Source organism: Manis pentadactyla, chromosome 2, assembly GCF_030020395.1.
Source record: "Manis pentadactyla isolate mManPen7 chromosome 2, mManPen7.hap1, whole genome shotgun sequence".
NCBI classification, from domain to species: Eukaryota; Metazoa; Chordata; class Mammalia; order Pholidota; family Manidae; genus Manis; species Manis pentadactyla.
In genome coordinates this window covers 49,193,284-49,213,579 of record NC_080020.1, presented here as the reverse complement: position 1 = coordinate 49,213,579, position 20,296 = coordinate 49,193,284, and the positions used below count along the sequence as shown (strand labels likewise).

At 36.8% G+C, this 20,296-nt stretch overlaps 1 protein-coding gene across 1 annotated transcript in view; it reads left to right on the top strand.

Annotated features, from left to right (window-relative positions):
* Positions 1-20,296, top strand: part of UIMC1 (ubiquitin interaction motif containing 1) — a 152,865-nt gene that overhangs the window by 66,769 nt on the left and 65,800 nt on the right. Inside the window, exon 4 of the mRNA XM_036884707.2 lies at positions 19,490-19,614. Within this exon, the coding sequence (XP_036740602.2) occupies positions 19,490-19,614 (125 nt within the window). The remainder of the gene's footprint in view (positions 1-19,489; positions 19,615-20,296) is intronic.

The following is a 20,296-nucleotide window of genomic DNA, read 5'->3' as shown; positions in this document are numbered from 1 at the left end:
AGTTTTGGCAGATTGTGTCTTTCAAGGAACTGGTCCATTTTATCTAGGTTATCAGGATTTTGGGCATAGAGTTGTTCATGTATTCCTTTATTATCCTTTTAATGTCCATGAGATCCATAATAATGTCTCCTCTTTCATTGCTGATATTAATAACTGTGTCATCTTTCATCTTTTCTCAGTTAGCCTGGCTACAGGTTTATCCATTTTATTGATCTTTTCAAAGAACCAGGTTTTGGTTTGGTTCATTTTCTCTACTGATTTCTTATTTTCAGTTTCACTGATTTCTGCTATAATTATTATTTCTTTTCTTATGCTTACTTTGGGTTTAATTTGTTCTTTCTAGTTTCCTAAGGTGGAAACTTAGATGGTTAGTTTTAGATCTTTCTTTTCTAATATGTGCATTCAGTGCTATAAATGTCCCTCCAAGCACTGCTTACACTGCATCCCACAACTTTGGTAAGTTGTATTTTCATTTTAATTTAGTTAAAAATATTTTTACAATTCTTGAGATTTCTTCTTTGACCCATGTGTTGTTTAGAAATGTGTAATCTTCATGTATTTGGGGATTTTCCAGTTAATTTTTTTGTTACTGATTTCTGGTTTAATTTCATTGTGGTGTGAGAGCAGACATCACTTGGTTTTTAGTGTTTTAAAATTCGTTATCGTGTGTTTTATGGCCCAGGTCATGATCTGTCTTGGTGAAGTTTTGTGTGACCTTAAAAACAGATAAATTCTGTTATCTGTTATTGGTTGAAATAGTCTATAGATGTCCATTATATCCAGTTGATTGATGGTGTTAAGTTCAGCTGTATCCTTACTGATTTTCTGCCTGCTGGGTCTGTCCATTTCTGATAAAGGGATATTGAAGTTTCCAGCTATGATATTGGATTCATCTATTTCTCGTTGCAGTTTTTGTCTCATATAGTGATGCCCTGTTGTTAGGCACACACATGTTAAGGATTGTTATGTCTTCTTGAAGAATTGACCTCTTTATCATGTAATGTCCTCCTTTGTCCCTGATAATTTTATTTGCTTTAAAGTTTGCTCTGTCTGAAATTAATATGGTTACTCCTGCTTTCTTTTGATTCTTAGCATTGTATATTTTCCATCCATTTACTTTTAATCTACGTTTGTGTTTATATTTAAAGTGAAATTCTTGTAGACAATCTATGGTTGGATCTTGTTTTTTGATCCACTTTTACAATCTTGGTCTTCTAGTCCATTGGCTAGAATGTAGTCCACTGACATTCAGAATGATAATAGATATAATTGATATAATTGGATTAACATCTACCTTATTTGTTATTGTTTTCTATTTTTTGCCCTTTGTTATTCCCATTTTTGTTTTCCACTCTTTCTCTGCCTTTTGTAGTTTTAAATGAACATTTTGTAGGATTCTGTTTTCTCTTCTTTCTTAACATTTCAATTAAAGTTTTGTTTTACTATTTTTAGGGCTGCCCTAGAGTTTGTAATATACATTTACAGCTAATCCAAGTCCATTTTCAAGTGACATGGATATTGTGTATACTTTATAATAATGAAATAATGCTGATTCCTCTCTCCCATTCCTTGTATCATTGCTGTCATTCATCTAATATGTACATAAGCATAGATACTCAAATAAATTATTGCTATTAGATTTTTGAACAAACTATTACCTATTGGATCAATTAAGAATAAGAAAAATAAGCATACTTATGCCTTCTTGATACCCTTCCTTTGTTAATGTAGATTCAAATTTCTGACCTAGTATATTATTCTGTTTAAAGAACTTCTTTCAACATTTCTTGCAAGACAGGTGTACTGGCAACAAATTCCCTCAGTTTTTGTTTGTCTGAGAGAGTCTTTATTTCTGCTTCACTTTTGAAGAATAATTTCAATTTTGAAGAAGAATTCTGTGTAGCTGTTTTTTTCTCTCAACACTTCTTATTTTCATTCCATTCTCTTATTGCTTGCATGGTTTTTGAGAAGTCAGGTGTAATCCTTATCTTTGTTTCTGTTTAGGTAAGGGGTTTACTTCGTATGGCTGCTTTCAGGATTTTTTTTTTGTTTGATTTTTATACTTGATTTATATGTGAATCCACATTTCTCCCTTATTATTATTATTATTATTTTTAATAAAATGCTGAAGTGGTAGGCAGATGCAAGATAAAGGTAGAAAACATAGTTTAGTGCTGTAAGAGGGCAAATGTAGATGATCAGGTGTGTGCCTATAGACTAAGTATTAATCCAAGCTAGACAAGGGCAACAAAACATCCATGGATGCAGAAGATTTCTCTCAAAACAGGAGGGGTGAGGTTCTAAGCCTCACCTCTGTTGATCCCCAATTTGTCACCTGATGGCCCCCCTGTGACTGTGCCTGTCTTAGGTTGTTCCTCCCTTGAGGAATCTTACCCGTCTCTGGCTAACCAGTCATCTTCCGGGGCCATACAGGGAAATGTAAAGTTGGTAAGTGAGAGAGAAGCAATATTCTTTGAAAAGGTTGGCTTTTTACTTCTTTGCAGATTTATGCCCTGTGGCTTCTATGCCCAGCATTTGTCTTGAGGTATCTTTACCACTTGGAAGAATTATGATACTCAGTAATTTCGATATGAGGCACGAATTCTACTTAAGGGTTGTGATTAGGAAGGAAGAATAAAAGCTATAGAAGTAGCAGATGGAAGAAAACATGGGAAGATTGATTATTTCTTTGACATATCTTCTTGTAGAGTAACATAAGCATGTATAGGTTTTAAACTACTAATTAAATTGTGTACACACATTAACATAATAGGAATACAGCTACATAACCAAAGCAGACCTACAATTACCAGCCATATCCAGTGAAACCAAGAAAACCAGTTAGGCACCCTAGGCATTTGTGAAAACTTATCAATGATATGATGGATATTGTCTAACTGAATTTGAATAGTTTGAGAAAAATCAGACAAATTAAAACAACACATTCCTGGGAACTGTTCACATCCCATATGTTCTTTTAACAGTAGATAGTCCATAGTTGCGAGATTTTGTAGTGCTGCAACTTGCACTTCTCCTAATACTTGGTTGAGTTCTGACAGTATAGATCCAGTCAAATTTGTTGTTTTACTGTATGCACAGGCCAGCTTAGATATCTCCTTCTTCATTCCCATGGCAAGTCCAGGAACTGGTGGGATGAATGCAGCTACAACTGCAACAGCGCCAGGATCTTTGTTGAAGTTTTCTGATGATCATCTTCTGGAATGACTATTCCAGAGAATGTTGATGTTGGAAGTTCTTCTTCATATTGTATCTTAATTCGTTTTCTGGGTAGCCAAATTAGCCTTTGATCCTCCGTATAAACACAAACAAACCCTATGCCCACACTTTGATATGCCCTTTATACCATTGTGAAGAACTTATTGGAGATCACCACACAGGAACTGCTTTTTTTTTTTTTAAGAGAAAGGAATATTATCAGAAAAATGTACTTCCATAGCTGATCATCTGACACCCTTTAAATGATCAGAATTAAGGATATTTAAAGCATGTATTAATCGTTGATTTACAGTTAGTTTTTTCCTGTCAGGGAGTAATCCCCCTTTTCTTTCTTTTCTTTTTCTTTTTTTTTTGTTATCATTAATCTACAATTACATGAAGAATATTATGTTTACTAGGCTCTCCCCTATACCAGGTCCCCCCCACAAACCCCTTTGCAGTCACTGTCCATCAGCATAGCAAAATGTTGTAGAATCACTACTTGTCTTCTCTGTGTTGTACAGCCCTCCCCTTTCTCCCCCCCCATTATGCATGCTAATCATAATACCCCCTTTCTTATTCCCCCCCCTTATACCTCCCTACCCACCCATCCTCCCTAGACTCTTTCCCTTTGGTACCTGTTTGTCCATTCTTGGGTTCTGTGATTCTGCTGCTGTTTTGTTCTTTCAGTTTTTCCTTTGTTCTTATACTCCACAGATGAGTGAAATCATTTGGTATTTCTCTTTCTCCATTTGGCTTATTTCACTGAGCATAATACCCTCTAGCTCCATCCATGTTGTTGCAAATGGTAGGATTTGTTTTCTTCTTATGGCTGAGTAATATTTCATTGTGTATATGTACCACATCTTCTTTATCCATTCATCTACTGATGGACACTTAGGTTGCTTCCAATTCTTGGCTATTGTAAATAGTGCTGCGATAAACATAGGGGTGCATCTGTCGTTTTCAAGCTTGAGTGCTGCAATCTTAGGGTAAATTCCTAGGAATGGAATTCCTGGGTCAAATGGTAAGTCTATTTTGAGCATTTTGAGGAACCTCCATACTGCTTTCCACAATGGTTGAACTAATTTACATTCCCACCAGCAGTGTAGCAGGGTTCCCCTTTCTCCACAACCTCGCCAACATTTGTTGTTGTTTGTCTTTTGGATGGCAGCCATTCTTACTGGTGTGAGGTGATACCTCATTGTGGTTTTAATTTGCATTTCTCTGATAATTAGCGATGTGGAGCATCTTTTCATGTGTCTGTTGGCCATCTGTATTTCTCTTTTGGAGAACTGTCTGTTCAGTTCCTCTGCCCATTTTTAAATTATTTGTTTTTTGTTTGTTGAAGTGGGTGAGCTCTTTATATATTTTGTACGTCAAGCCTTTATCAGATCTGTCATTTATGAATATATTCTCCCATACCGTAGGGTACCTTTTTGTTCTATTGATGGTGTCTTTTGCTATACAGAAGCTTTTCAGCTTAATATAGTCCCACTTGTTCATTTTTGCTGTTGTTTTCCTTGCCCGGGGAGATATGTTCAAGAAGAGGTCACTCATGTTCATGTCTAAGAGGTTTTTGCCTATGTTTTTTTCTAAGAGTTTTATGGTTTCATGACTTACATTCAGGTCTTTGATCCATTTTGAATTTACTTTTGTGTATGGGGTTAGACAATGATCCAGTTTCATTCTCTTGCGTGTAGCTGTCCAGTTTTGCCAGCACCATCTGTTGCAGAGATTGTCATTTCGCCAATGTTTGTCCATGGCTCCTTTATCAAATATTAATTGACCATATATGTTTGGGGTAATGTCTGGAGTCTCTAATCTGTTCCACTGGTCTGTGGCTCTGTTCTTGTGCCAGTACCAAATTGTCTTGATTACTATGGCTTTGTAGTAGAGCTTGAAGTTGGGGAGTGAGATCCCCTCTACTTTATTCTTCTTTCTCAGGATTGCTTTGGCTATTCTGGGTCTTTGGCATTTCCATATGAATTTTTGAACTATTTGTTCCAGTTCGTTGAAGAATGTTGCTGGTAATTTGATAGGGATTGCATCAAATCTGTATATTGCTTTGGGCAGGATGGCCATTTTGACGATATTAATTCTTCCTAGCCACGAGCATGGGATGAGTTTCCATTTGTTAGTGTCCCCTTTAATTTCTCTTAAGAGTGACTTGTAGTTTTCAGGGTATAGGTCTTTCACTTCCTTGGTTAGGTTTATTCCTAGGTATTTTATTCTTTTTGATGCAATTGTGAATAGAGTTGTTTTCCTGATTTCTCTTTCTAATGGTTCATTTTTAGTGTATAGGAAAGCCACAGATTTCTGTGTGTTAATTTTGTATCCTGCAACTTTGCTGAATTCCGATATTAGTTCTAGTAGTTCTGGAGTGGAGTCTTTAGGGTTTTTTATGTACAATATCATGTCATCTGCAAATAGTGACAGTTTAACTTCTTCTTTACCAATGTGGATTCCTTGTATTTCTTTGTTTTGTCTGATTGCCGTGGCTAGGACCTCCAGTACTATGTTAAATGACAGTGGGGAGAGTGGGCATCCCTGTCTTGTTCCTGATCTCAGAGGAAAAGCTTTCAGCTTCTCACTGTTCAGTATAATGTCAGCTGTGGTTTTATCATAGATGGCCTTTATTATGTTGAGGTACTTGCCCTCTATTCCCATTTTGCTGAGAGTTTTTATCATGAATGGATGTTGAACTTTGTCAAATGCTTTTTCAGCATCTATGGAGATGATCATGTGGTTTTTGTCTTTCTTTTTGTTGATGTGGTGGATGATGTTGATGGATTTTCAAATGTTGTACCATCTTTGCTTCCCTGGGATGAATCCCACTTGGTCATGGTGTATGATCCTTTTGATATATTTTTGAATTCGGTTTGCTAATATTTTATTGAGTATTTTTGCATCTACATTCATCAAGGATATTGGTCTGTAATTTTCTTTTTTGGTGGGGTCTTTGCCTGGTTTTGGTATTAGGGTGATGTTGGCTTCATAGAATGAGTTTGGGAGTATTCCCTTCTCTTGTATTTTTGGAAAACTTTAAGGAGAATGGGTGTTATGTCTTCTCTGTGTGTCTGATAAAATTCCAAGGTAAATCCGTCTGGCCTGGGGGTTTTGTTCTTGGGTAGTTTTTTGATTACCGTTTCAATTTCTTTGCTTGTAATTGGTTTGTTTAACTTTTGTGTTTCTTCCTTGGTCAGTCTTGGAAGGTTGTATTTTTCTAGGAAGTTGTCCATTTCTTCTAGGTTTTCCAGCTTGTTGGCATATAGGTTTTCATAGTAGTCTTTAATAATTCTTTGTATTTCTGTGGAGTCTGTCGTTATTTTTCCGTTCTCATTTCTGATTCTGTTGATTTGTGTTGATTCTCTTTTTCTCTTAAGTTTGGCTAGAGGCTTATCTATTTTGTTTATTTTCTCAAAGAACCAGCTCTTGGTTTCATTTATTTTTGCTATTGTTTTATTCTTCTCAATTTTGTTTATTTCTTCTCTGATCTTTATTATGTCCCTCCTTCTGCTGACCTTAGGCCTAATTTGTTCTTCTTTTTCCAGTTTCAATAATTGTGACATTAGACTATTCATTTGGGATTGTTCTTCCTTCTTCAAGTGTGCCTGGATCGCTGTATACTTTCCTCTTAAGACTGCTTTTGCTGCATGCCACAGAAGTTGGGGCTTTGTGTTGTTGTTGTCATTTGTTTCCATATATCCCTTGATCTCTATTTTAATTTGTTTGTTGATCCATTGATTATTTAGGAGCATGTTGTTAAGCCTCCATGTGTTTGTGAGCCTTTTTGTTTTCTTTGTACAATTTAGTTATAGTTTTATACCTTTGTGGTCTGAAAAGTTGGTTGATATAATTTCAATATTTTGGAATTTACTGAGGCTCTTTTTGTGAGCTAGTATGTGATCTGTTCTGGAGAATGTTCCATGTGCACTTGAGAAGAATGTATATCCTGTTGCTTTTGGATGTGGAGTTCTATAGATGTCTATTAGGTCCATCTGTTCTACTGTGTTGTTCATTGCCTCCATGTCCTTACTTATTTTCTGCCCGGTGGATCTATCCTTTGGGGTGAGTGGCGTGTTGAAGTCTCCTAAAATGAATGCATTGCAGTCTATTTCCCCCTTTAGTTTTGTTAGTATTTGTTTCTCATATGCTGGTGCTCCTGTGTTGGGTGCATATATATTTAGAATGGTTATATCCTCTTGTTGGACTGAGCCCTTTATCATTATGTAATGTCCTTCTTTATCTCTTGTTATTTTCTTTGTTTTGAAGTCTATTTTGTCTGATATTAGTACTGCAACCCCTGCTTTGTTCTCTCTGTTGTTTGCCTGAAATATGTTTTTCTATCCCTTGACTTTTAGTCTGTGCATGTCTTTGGGTTTGAAGTGAGTTTCTTGTAAGCAGCATATAGATGATGGGTCTTGCTTTTTTATCCATTCTGTTACTCTGTGTCTTTTGATTGGTGCATTCAGTCCATTTACATTTAGGGTGACTATTGAAAGATACGTACTTATTGCCATTGCAGGCTTTAGATTCGTGGTTACCAAAGGTTCAAGGTTAGCCTCTTTAGTATCTTACTGCCTAACTTAGCTCGCTTATTGAGCTGTTATATACACTGTCTGGAGATTCTTTTCTTCTCTCCCTTATTCCTCCTCCTCCATTCTTTATATATTAGTTGTTTTATTCTGTGCTCTTTCATGTTTCCTTTAACTGCTTTTAGTGGGTAGTTGATTTTATTTTTTTGCCTTTAGTTAGTATTTGGTTGGTCTGCTTTCTTTGCTGTGATTTTATTTTCTCTGGTGACATCTGTTTGGTTTTAGGAGTGCTCCCGTCTAGAACAGTCCGTCTAAAATACCCTGTAGAGGTGGTTTGTGGGAGGCAAATTCCCTCAACTTCTGCTTGTCTGGGAATTGTTTAATCCCTCCATCATATTTAAATGATAATTGTGCTGGATACAGTATCCTTGGTTCAAGGCCCTTCTGTTTTGTTGCATTAAATATATCATTTCATTCTCTTCTGGGTGTGAGGTTTCTGTCGAGAAGTCTGATGATAGCCTGATGGGTTTTCCTTTATAGGTGAGTTTTTTTCTCTCTAGCTGCCTTAAAACTCTTTCCTTGTCCTTGATCTTTACTATTTTAATTATTATGTGTGTTGGTGTTGTCCTCCTTGGGTCCTTTCTGTTGGGAGTTCTGTGTATTTCCATGGTCTGTTTGATTATTTCCTCCCCCAGTTTGGGGAAGTTTTCAGCAATTATTTTCTTCAAAGATACTTTCTATCCCTTTTTCTCTCTCTTCTTCTTCTGGTACCCCTATAATACGGATATTGTTCCTTTTGGATTGGTCACACAGTTCTCTTTATATTGTTTCATTCCTGGAGATCCTTTTATCTCTATGTCAGCTTCTATGCGTTCCTGTTTTCTGGTTTCTATTCCATCAATGGCCTCTTGCATCTTATCCATTTTTCTTATAAATCCTTTCAGAGTCTGTTTCACTTCTGTAATCTCCTTCCTGGGATCTGTGATCTCCCTCCGGACTTCATCCCTTAGCTCTTGCATATTTCTCTGCATCTCAGTGAGCATGTTTATGATTATTATTTTGAATTCTTTTTCAGGAAGACTGGTTAGGTCTGTCTCCTTCTCTGGTATTGTCTCTGTAATCTTGGTTTGCCTGCAATTTTGCCTTTTCATGGTGATAGAAATAGTTTGCAGAGCTGGGACGAGTGACAGCTGGAAGAACTTCCCTTCTTGTTGGTTTGTGGCCTTCCTCTCCTGGGAGAACAGCGACCTCTAGTGGCTTGTGCTGGGCAGCTGCGTGCAGAATGGGCTTCTGCTTCCTGCCCGGCTGCTGTGGAGTTTATCTCCGCTGTTGCTGTGGGCGTGGCTTGCCTTGGGCTTCTGCTCTGATATAGTGGAGCCGTGTTGGAGGGGGAACGGCCGGGAGGCTATCTATCTCCGTGAGGGGCCTCTGTGCTCCCTTCTGCCCAGGGGGTTAGAGTGCCCAGAGATCCCCAGATACCCTGCCGCTAGACTAAGTGTCCCGGGATGCTTCCGTCCGGTTTTGGGGTCCCTGTCCCTTTAAGACTTCCAGAAAGCACTCGCCAAAAAAATAAAAGAAAAAAAAGCCGCTCGCTTTCCTTTGTCCCGGCGCCGGCCTCAGGGACCCGCTCACTCGTCTTGCTGTCCTGTTTCCCTAGTGTCCAGGACCCCACGCATGCACTGTGTCTGCGCTCTGGTGCGGATGGCTGGGGCTGGGTGTTCAGCAGTTATGGGCTCCCTCTCCCTCCCACTCTGACTCCTCTGCTCCCGCCAAGAGCTGGGGGGAGGGGCACTCGGGTCCCGCGGGGCCGGGGCTTGTATCTTACCCCCTTCGTGAGGCACTGGGTTCTCACAGGTGTGGATGTGGTCTGGATGTTGTCCTGTGTCCTCTGGTCTCTATTCTAGGAAGAGTTGTCTTTGTTATGTTTTCATAAATATATGTGGTTTTGGGAGGAGATTTCCGCTGCTCTACTCACACCGCCATCTTGGCTCCACCCTGCTTTCTGGATTTTTTATCTTAGATTTTCTGTAATTTGAAAATGCTATGCCTAGGTGTAGGCTTTTTATCTTCTGTAGGTTTTTTTTTTTTTTTTTTTGGTAGTTTTCCGGTTAGGTGTTCTCTGAGCTTCCTGAATTGGGTTTTGTATCTGACATTAATTTGGGGAAATACTGAGTCATTATTGTTTCACTTATTTTTTTCCTATTGTCTTTTTTTTTTCCTTCTGGTAATCCCCTATATGTTTGTTACTTCTTTGTAATTGTCCCACATAAATTGAATCTTTGTTCTTTTCTTTACTTTTAGTTTTGAAGGTTTTTACTGATAAATCCTCATGCCCAGATTCTTTCCTCAGTTGTGTCCAGTCTACAAGTAAACCCATCACAGCATGTCTTCATTTCTGTTACAGTGTTTTTGATTTCTATCATTTCCTTTTTTGCTCTTTCCTAGGATTTCCATGTCTCTGTTTATGTTGGTCCTCTGTCCCTCCATGTTCTGTACTTTATCCATTAGATATTATCCTTTAGCATAATAATCATAGTTGTTTTTAACTCAGTATGATAATTCAAATACCTCTGTCATGTCTGGTTCTGATGTTCACTCTGTCTCTTCAAATTGTATTTTTTGCCTTTTAAAATGCCTTGTAATTTTTTCTTGATAGCTGGACATGATTTATGGGACAAGAGAAATTACTATAAATGGTCCTTGAAGGACACTAAAAAATGGAAACTTGCCCCATGCTCTTGGCTAGGAAGAATTAATATCGTCAAAATGGCCATCCTGCCCAAAGCAATATACAGACTTGATGCAATCCCTATCAAATTACCAACAACATTCTTCAACAAACTGGAACAAATAGTTAAAAAATTCATATGGAAATGCCAAAGACCCCAAATAGCGAAAGCAATCCTGAGAAGGAAGAATAAAGTTGGGGGGATCGCTCCCCAACTTCAAGCTCTACTACAAAGCCACAGTAATCAAGACAATTTGGTACTGGCACAAGAACAGAGCCACAGACCAATGGAACAGAATAGAGACTCCAGACATTAACCGAAACATATACAGTCAATTAATATACGATAAAGGAGCCATGGACATACAATGGGGAAATGACAGTCTCTTCAACAGATGGTGCTGGCAAAACTGGACAGCTACATGTAAGAGAATGAAACTGGATTACTGTCTAACCCCATACACAAAAGTAAATTCAAAATGGATCAAAGACCTGAATGTAAGTCATGAAACCATAAAACTCCTTGAAAAAAACAGGCAAAAATCTCTTAGACATAAACATGAGCGACTTCTTCATGAACATATCTCCCCGGGCAAGGGAAACAAAAGCATAAATGAACAAGTGGGACTACATAAACTGAAAAGCTTCTGTACAGCAAAGGACACCATGAATAGAACAAAAAGGTATCCTACAGTATGGGAGAATATATTCATAAATGACAGATCTGATAAAGGCTTAAAATCCAAACTATATAAAGAGCTCACATACCTCAACAAACAAAAAGCAAATAATCCAATTAAAAAATGGGCAGAGGAGGTGAACCGACAGTTCTCTAAAGAAGAAATTCAGATGGCCAACAAGACACATGAAAAGATGCCCCATATCGCTGGTTATCAGAGAAATGCAAATTAAAACCACAATGAGATATCCCTCACACCACTAAGGATCGCCACCATCCAAAAGACAAAGAACAACACATGTTGGCGAGGTTGTGGAGAAAGGGGAACCCTCCTACACTGCTGGTGGGAATGTAAATTAGTTCAACCATTGTGGAAAGCAGTATGGAGGTTCCTCAAAATGCTCAAAATAGAAATACCATTGGACCCAGGAATTCCACTTCTAGGAATTTACCCTAAGAATGCAGCAGCGCTGTTTGAAAAAGACTGATGCACCCCTATGTTTATTGCAGCACTATTCACAATAGCCAAGAAATGGAAGCAACCTAAGTGTCCATCAGTAGATGAATGGATAAAGAAGATGTGGTACATATACACAATGGAATATTATTTAGCCAAAAGAAGAAAACAAATCCTACTATTTGCAACAACATGGATTCAGCTAGAGGGTATTATGCTCAGTGAAATAAGCCAGCCGGAGAAAGACAAATACCAAATGATTTCATTCTTATGTGGAGTGTAAGAACAAAGAAAAACGGAAGGAACAAAACAGCAGCAGAATCACAGAACCTAAGAATGGACTAACAGTTACCAAAGGGAAAGGGACTGAGGAGGATGGGTGGGAAGGGAGGGGATAAAGAAAGGGGGGCATTATGATTAGCATGTATAATGTGGGGGGAGGCACGGGGAGGGCTGTGCAACACAGAGAAGACATGTAGTGATTCTACAGCATCTTACTACGCTGATCGACAGTGACTGTGAAGGGTATGTGGGGGGGACTTGGTGAAGGGGGGAACCTAGTAAACATAATGTTCTTCATGTAATTATAGATTAATGATACCAAAATTTTAAAAAATAGGCCTTGAGTAATATGATGGTAAGGTGTGGGAGTAGGGGAAGCAGAATATAATTCTATGATTAGGTCTCAGTCTTTCAGTGAGCCTGTGCCTCTGGATTTTGAACTTAACAAGTGTTTTTCAGTTTATTTCCTCTCCCTGATGTGATATGGAATGGTTAGAGTACATTGGTGTTGGTATTTCCCTTCTCCCATTTCAAGTTAGACTGTGATAATACCCCATCAGTTTAGACTCTGGCTAACTAGTTTCCCCTAGGGAAGGCCTTCTTAAAAAAAAAGAATAGAATGCACTGGTATATTTCAAAAGTTCTTTTTCCATTCTCACTGTGGTATGCCGAAAAGGAGTTTTCTCCCATATTTATTGTAAGAACCGGTTGAGCTCTTGGAGGTAAAAAAGTGTGTGGGCCCCTTATGACTGAGGCCCCCTGGAGTTTTTAACTCTCAGACTTGTATGCACTGAACCCCTGGCAGTTTCCCAATTGCAGTTTAGGTTTTCTTGCCCTGGTACTGGTTTCTGTGGCAGTTTCCACTACTGAATTTCTGTTCCCATAAGCCATGATCCCTGCATTCCCCTGTCTGTCTCTACATCTTGGAGGCAGTGTTTTTCCCACTGTGTCCCCACCCTCACATCCAAGAAGAGTTACTGATTTTTCTGTCTATTTACCTTTTTACTTGCAACTTCCAAGCTACATGTGGAACCTGAAATTGGTTCTGTTGTCCTCACTGTATTTTCATTCAGCTTTTGTACACTGTATCAATTTTATATGTCTTTGTGATTAATATTTTGATAACATGAATCTTTTTGAGTTCTGCCATAATTTACTTAACCATTGCCTTGTTTTTAGGCATTTAAAATAAGTCAGTGTTCTTACAGATGATACTGCAGTGGACATCTTTTTGTGTATAGCACTTTCCTTCTTATAGCAGTTGCCTAGGGCAAATTCCCAGAAGTGGTATTACTTTGAGAATGCACATCTACAAGGGTTATAACACAGTGTCATTCAGAAGTGTTTTATAAATTTACACTGTAACTGGCAATATATAGGTATTTTAACTTTTCCCATAGTTGCAGAGCTGTATCTGTTTTGGAAAAGGTAGTTCTTAGGAAAAGATTTGAGCAGGAAAATAATTTATCTTGTTTATTTTTTTGTCATATGAAATGTTCTCTTTCAGCCATTTTAAATACCCACAAATTACAAAGGCTAAAAAACTAAAACTAAAACTGTCTAGTTTTGTGTTGGACTGTTAACAGCCTGGTTGTGTATGTCAGTGGGAGGTTAATCTGAAAGTTGGGAGACATTAATCATCATAAATTATGACCAGCATAGTGAGCTTCACAGAAATTGTGTGCCTCTCTATGTTTACTTTAGCAGAATCTTTTGATAAGCTGAGTTAAGGCAATTCTGTTGGAGGTTAAGGTTGACACTTGATGACATTTCCCTTGAAGGAGTGTGCTCCTAGTGGGATTCCAGTTTGGTTTTCCCATTCTAATGGTTGGATTGTTAAATAGTTGAGAGGTAGGTGAAATGTGTCCATAGTCAACAGTTATATTTATTGGACTTTGGTCTCAGATCATGGTTGATACGTGAGAATAAGAGATGGTAACTAGTGAATGAGAGTGCCTTTTTAATTCTGATTTTGGTTACAGTGTGGGAAGCACACTCACTGGTACAAACTCAGTAAGTCCACACAGACAAAGAGAACAGTGGAGCGAGGCTTTAATGATGGTCTTGCAAGATCAGGTGTCTGGTGAGCAGGCACACCTGAGGCAGTTGGCTCAAGTAATTTATTCCCTAGTATGCGAGTCCCTCCCTTGGTTCTTCATTGGCTGAGTACTCCAGGGTTCACATTCTTTCCCGGACCTTGCCTAAGCCAATTATATCCATATTGGGCCTTCTCTTACAATTGTCTTAATTTCATGGGTAGGTTTAAAAAAACTCAAATCAAACAGGTGTAGCCAGGTCCTTACCAGTCCTCCCCCCACCCCACCGCTGATCCCCACTCTCAGCCTGAGCAGCTTCCTGGCATATTTTCCACCATGTGGCCCTTTTTTTTGATAAAAAAGATTCATGTTATCAAAATTTAACCTTACTGTTAAAATATTTAAACCTCCTGGTGGGAATAAATCACATTTAGGTTTTATGCTTTTTCTAACAACAGTAAATATTATGGTGGCTTTGCCAAGTTATGTGGTTGTATGTGCTCAGTAAAATATACATCAAATGAGAAAACAATCTCAAAGTTTTGGATTTCTTTAACACATAACTTAATTATTAATAATAATAATTAACAGTTACTGGGCACTTGTTATGTGCCAAACACTATTCTATGTGTTTTACATGTATTAAATTATTTAGTCCTTATAACAGCTTTAAAATTATTACCTCCATTTTATGTGTGAACTAAAACAAGTATTACAAAGTGGTGTTTACATGCAAATTCCTAAGTCAAGAGTATATTTAGTGTACATGCACGTCCACAGCAGATCAAAAGAAGAAAAGCAAAAAGGTGGAAGGAGGTTATCAGAGATCAGTACCAGTGTCCAGGTACAAAGGATAAGTAACTTGCTGAAGATTACACACCTAAAAAGGCAAAATCAAGATTTAAATAAAGGTAGTCTGGCTCTGGAGCTTCCTCCCTATGTACTAGAAAACAGAATCACACTGTGTTACTAAATTTAAATTCTCATTTTAATGGAATTAAAAGGCAAGAGGGCAGAGTCTGGAGAATAGTTAATGTAGCAAAGCCTCACCTCTCCACAACTTTTAGGGAATAAGGTGTTTTGAAAAGCAGAGTATTACAAAGAATTCAAAGATTTACCTTTTTTGCATTATATGGATTTTGGTTCTCTTAAATTGTATATGAAGGATGTAATCAGCTTTTTCTTGATGACTTAGTGAGTTCATTAGGAATGTCAGTCTTTTTGTTTTAGCTATTCTAGTGGTATGTAGTGGTTTTTCATTTTAACTTGCATTTTCCTGATGACTAATGATCTTTTCATGTGCTTATTGTTCATTTAGATGTTTTCTTTTGTGAAGTATCTGCTAAGATCCCTTGCTCATTGTTTTTGAACTTAGATTACTTGTTCTCTTATATTGAATTGTATGAGTTCCTTATGTGGTTTGGATATAAGTCCTTTGTCAGATTATATGTATGGTGGATATGTTCTCCCCTCTTGTGGCTTACCTTTTCATTTTCTTAACAAAGAGAATATTTAAATTTGCATTAGGTTTACTTCTTTTCTTTCATTTTTTTTTTTCTTTCTGGGTCTTATTTAAGCAATCCTTGACTACCCCCAGGTTACAAAAATTTCACCTGTTTTCTTCTAGAATTACAGTTTTAGCTTTTACATGAAGGTATATGATCCATTTTGAATTAATTTTTATATATAGCATGAGGTAAGTGTTAAGGTCATTTTTTTCCTTATGGATCCAGTTCTGCACTATTTGTTGAAATACCTGTCCTTTCCTCATTGTTGGAAATCAATAAAAAATCACTGTGTGCATCTATTTCTGAATTTTTTGTTATGTCCCATTAAGTGAGCTTGAGATTTTGATTGGGACTGTGTTGATTCTGTAAGTCAGTTTTGGGAGAATCGATTTCTTATTTTCTGAATTAATTTGGTATTATTTTTTCTTTATTCATGGGTAGAATTCACCAGTGACGAATGTCAGAAAACCCTGGGATTTTCTTTATTCAAAAATTTTAATTACAAATTTAATTTCTTTGATATAAGGCTATTCACATTTTCTACTTATTGTGTCGGTTATCATAGTTTGTGTTTTTTAATGATTATTTTTGTTGCTGTTGTTCTCAATCCTTTTTCATTGTTCTCCAAAGTGTCCTTTTTAGACATTTTATTCCTAACCAGTGCTATCCCTGTGAAATTTTAATGCCACAGATAATGCTGTAGGTCCTGTTTATGTACTGATTGTATATCTATGTTTTGTTTTTTTTTGAGAGGACATCTCTTATATTTATTGATCAAATGGTTGTTAACAACAATAAAATTCTGTATAGGGGACTCAGTGCACAATCGTTAATCAAGCCCAAGCCTAATTCTCAACAGTCTCCAATCTTCTGAAGCATAACAAACAAGTTCTTACATGGTGAACAAGGTCTTACATAGTGAATAAGTTCTTACATGGTGAACAGTGCAAGGGCAGTCATATCACAGAAACTTTCAGTTTTGATCATGCATCATGAACTATAAACAATCAAGTCAGATATGATTATTCGTTTGATTTTTATACTTGATTTATATGTGAATCCCACATTTCTCCCTTATTATTATTATTATTTTTTTAAATAAAATGCTGCAGTGGTAGGTAGATGCAAGATAAAGGTAGAAAATATAATTTAGTGCTGTAAGAGGGCAAATGTAGATGATCAGGTGTGTGCCTATAGACTAAGTATTAATCCAAGCTAGACAAGGGCAACAAAACATCCATGGATGCAGAAGATTTCTCTCAAAACAGGAGGGGTGAGGTTCTAAGCCTCACCTCTGTTGATCCCCAATTTGTCACCTGATGGCCCCCCTGCGACTGTGCCTGTCTTAGGTTGTTCCTCCCTTGAGGAATCTTACCCGTCTCTGGCTAACCAGTCATCTTCCGGGGCCATACAGGGAAATGTAAAGTTGGTAAGTGAGAGAGAAGCAATATTCTTTGAAAAGGTTGGCTTTTTACTTCTTTGCAGATTTATGCCCTGTGGCTTCTATGCCCAGCATTTGTCTTGAGGTATCTTTACCACTTGGAAGAATTATGATACTCAGTAATTTCGATATGAGGCACGAATTCTACTTAAGGGTTGTGATTAGGAAGGAAGAATAAAAGCTATAGAAGTAGCAGACAAAAGAAAACATGGGAAGATTGATTATTTCTTTGACATATCTTCTTGTAGAGTAACATAAGCATGTATAAGTTTTAACAAACTACTAATTAAATTGCGTACACACATTAACATAATAGGAATACAGCTACATAACCAAAGCAGACCTACAATTACCAGCCATATCCAGTGAAACCAAGAAAACCAGTTAGGTACCCTAGGCATTTGTGAAAACTTATCAATGATATGATGGTTATTGTCTAACTGAATTTGAATAGTTTGAGAAAAGTCAGACAAATTAAAACAACACATTCCTGGGAACTGTTCATGTCCCATATGTTCTTTTAACAGTTGATAGTCTATAGTCGCACCTATCTATGTTTTATACATAAAGAGAGTAAGGTTTTTTAACATCTGTTTGGGGATGATGTCACCCCTATTGAGAATGCATGATGTAAGCTGTCAAATTTATTAGCATAAAATACCACAGTATTCCATTATTATTTCTTTTCATGACTACAATATGTAGTGATATATCTCTTCTTTTTATTCCTTATATTGTTAATTTGTGGGTTTTGTCCTTCATCAGTGTAGATTTTTATAAATTTATTCACCTTTTTGTAGAACCAGTTCTGTGTTTCTTTAGTATTTTTCCTCTATTGTATGCCAGTGACTCTTTTGTTGATTTCTGATTCTTATATTTCTTTTTACTTACTTTGGGTTAATTTCACTCTTTATTTTCTATCTTCTTGAAGTGGGAAACTTGAATCATTAATTTTAAACTCTTCTAATATTGCGTAAAGTTATAATTTCTCTGAACATTACATTAGGTACATTGCACAAATTTGATGTTTTTATTCTCATTAAGGTCATTTCAAATTCAGCTGGGTGCATTTTTTTATGTTTGGACTCAGTTTTAGGGCTCCCTCCTATTGATTTTATTTTACTTTTTAAAAATATACTTAAAATTTACATGAGTCCATAATCAAAGATATCCAAAAAGATATAGTCAAAGAACTGTCATTCCCTCCTTTCTGCCTTGTTCCCAACTACCTGTAAGTAGTTGGTTGGTAACCAGTTGGATTAGTTTCTTATTTATCCCTCTTCTGTCACTCTTGGCAAAAATAGTTATATGTATATTTTCTTATTTCTCCTTTCTAACACAAAAGGTAGCATATTATATACACTCTCTTGTATTTTGCTTTTTTAAAATTTAATACTCTTGATATCATTTTGTTACCAGTCCGCAGATACCTTTCTGTCTTTTACATTTATATATATCAGTTTGTTCAATCAGTGTCCTGTGTTGGTCATTAAGTAGATTCGTGTTTTGCAAATTCAAACAATGTTGCAATGAATAATGTAGTACATACTTACTTTTTTAAAAAAAGTTCGAAGTATATCTTTAGAGTAAATTGCTAAAATTGGGGTTGCTGGGTCACATAGTTTGTTAGACATTGCCAGTTTTCTCCACAGACATTATACCAAGTAGCAGTAGTCTAAATTTATCATTGCCTTTATATGAATTAGTTAGAGTAAGTCTTTAAAACATCTATTTGGTTACCTAGTAATATAACTTATATTGGAAGAGTAGAACAAAAGCTTGACTCTATCCTTCTATTTACCGGTTTTCAAAATAATTGATTCATTTATGTACTTCAACAATGACCAATTAGTTGTGTTTTTAAATGTAAGTATCATTATGAATTCATAGATATGAACATATTTACTGTGTTTTAATTAGTTGTATTCATTATCCTTATTGATGTTCTAGTCACTGTTTTTGCCCAGTGAGAATCTTTTTAAGTTGGTTATTAAGTTATTTTGGTATGACCTTAGTAGTATTTGATAGACTCATTGTTCACAGGTAAGACAGACATTCTAGCTGATCTGCAATTCATGTTCCAGATTTGGAATTAGCCATTTCCTCAAGGTAGTTGCTTTTAATGGGAAATGGTGTTTGGATATCACATTCTGGCCATTAGGGCTTTTCTACTGGGTAAATTCTGAGGATTCTGAAGAGTAAATTTATTCTAGTTAGATGTTGAGCATAAAACAGTGTAATGTGTAGCAAAAACCTCTAGAGTGGGAGTCAGGTCGTCTATTTAGTCATTTATCAAATATTTATTGAGTATCTGCCAGGTGCCATGTACTCTTTTATGTGCTGTACATATAACAGTGAACAATAAAGGGCAAAAATTCTGCCTTTATGGGAGCTTATAGTCTAGTTAACCCAGGATTCTTGTTGTAACTGCTGCTACTGATCATGGCCAACCTTTTGGAGCTTTCCTCATTTATAAGATTATAAAACTGTATTGAATGACTTGTAGTGGCTTCACTTGAAAAGTTTAATAATTCTGTTTCTTGCTTCCATGCTTATTGAGTGTTTGTTGTCTTCCTCCCCTCTCTTTTCCCTGTCCTCTTACAGAAATGACAGAAGAAGAACAGTTTGCTCTGGCTCTCAAAATGAGTGAGCAGGAAGCTAGGGAAGTGAATAGCCAGGAGAAAGAAGAGGAGGAGCTCTTGCGGAAAGCCATTGAAGAAAGCCTGAATGTAAATACACTGTGTTGAAAATTTTGTGAGAATTGATGGCCATATTCTTTTACTTCTGCAGTTTTATGGTTGCATTAGGAACTAGCTGTAGTTCATAGGGTTTTCAACTAAGAAATATTTCCCATGATAATTTTTAAAGTCTCTGTTGAATTGTTGGTGAACCCAATTTGAAGTGTTTTGTTAATTATATGAATGAGTTTTCTTCCGTCCCACATATTTTCAGTCCATGGTCTAAGAGAACCATAGTAGTTGGCAGCTTCTGAAAAGAGTTACTGAGTAACAGAAAACCCAAAGTGAGCAAGATGAGGTGCTCATCTCCCTGTTTTGTGGGAAGAGCGAAAGGGAATGAGAACCAGAGGAGGGTTATGGAAAGAAAGAATGGACAGTTTTAAAATATAAATTTTAAAAAATAATGTTAAATTGTAATTTGAGTATGTGCAGTTGAAATTATTTTAAATGTGAAGAGTATTTGCCAGTGGCAGGTCCTTTACGCCATTCACCTCCTTATTAAAAAAGGATTTAACATTGTGATCTAGTACAGCACTTTGCACCTAGCAGGCATTCAGTACACATTGTGGAATTCATTTGAATTGAGCATCTTCGTCTTGGAGAGGCGAATGTATTAGGGACAGTAGCCTTCCCTATTTGTCTTTCCTATGACCCTTCATGTATAGCTGTTTTA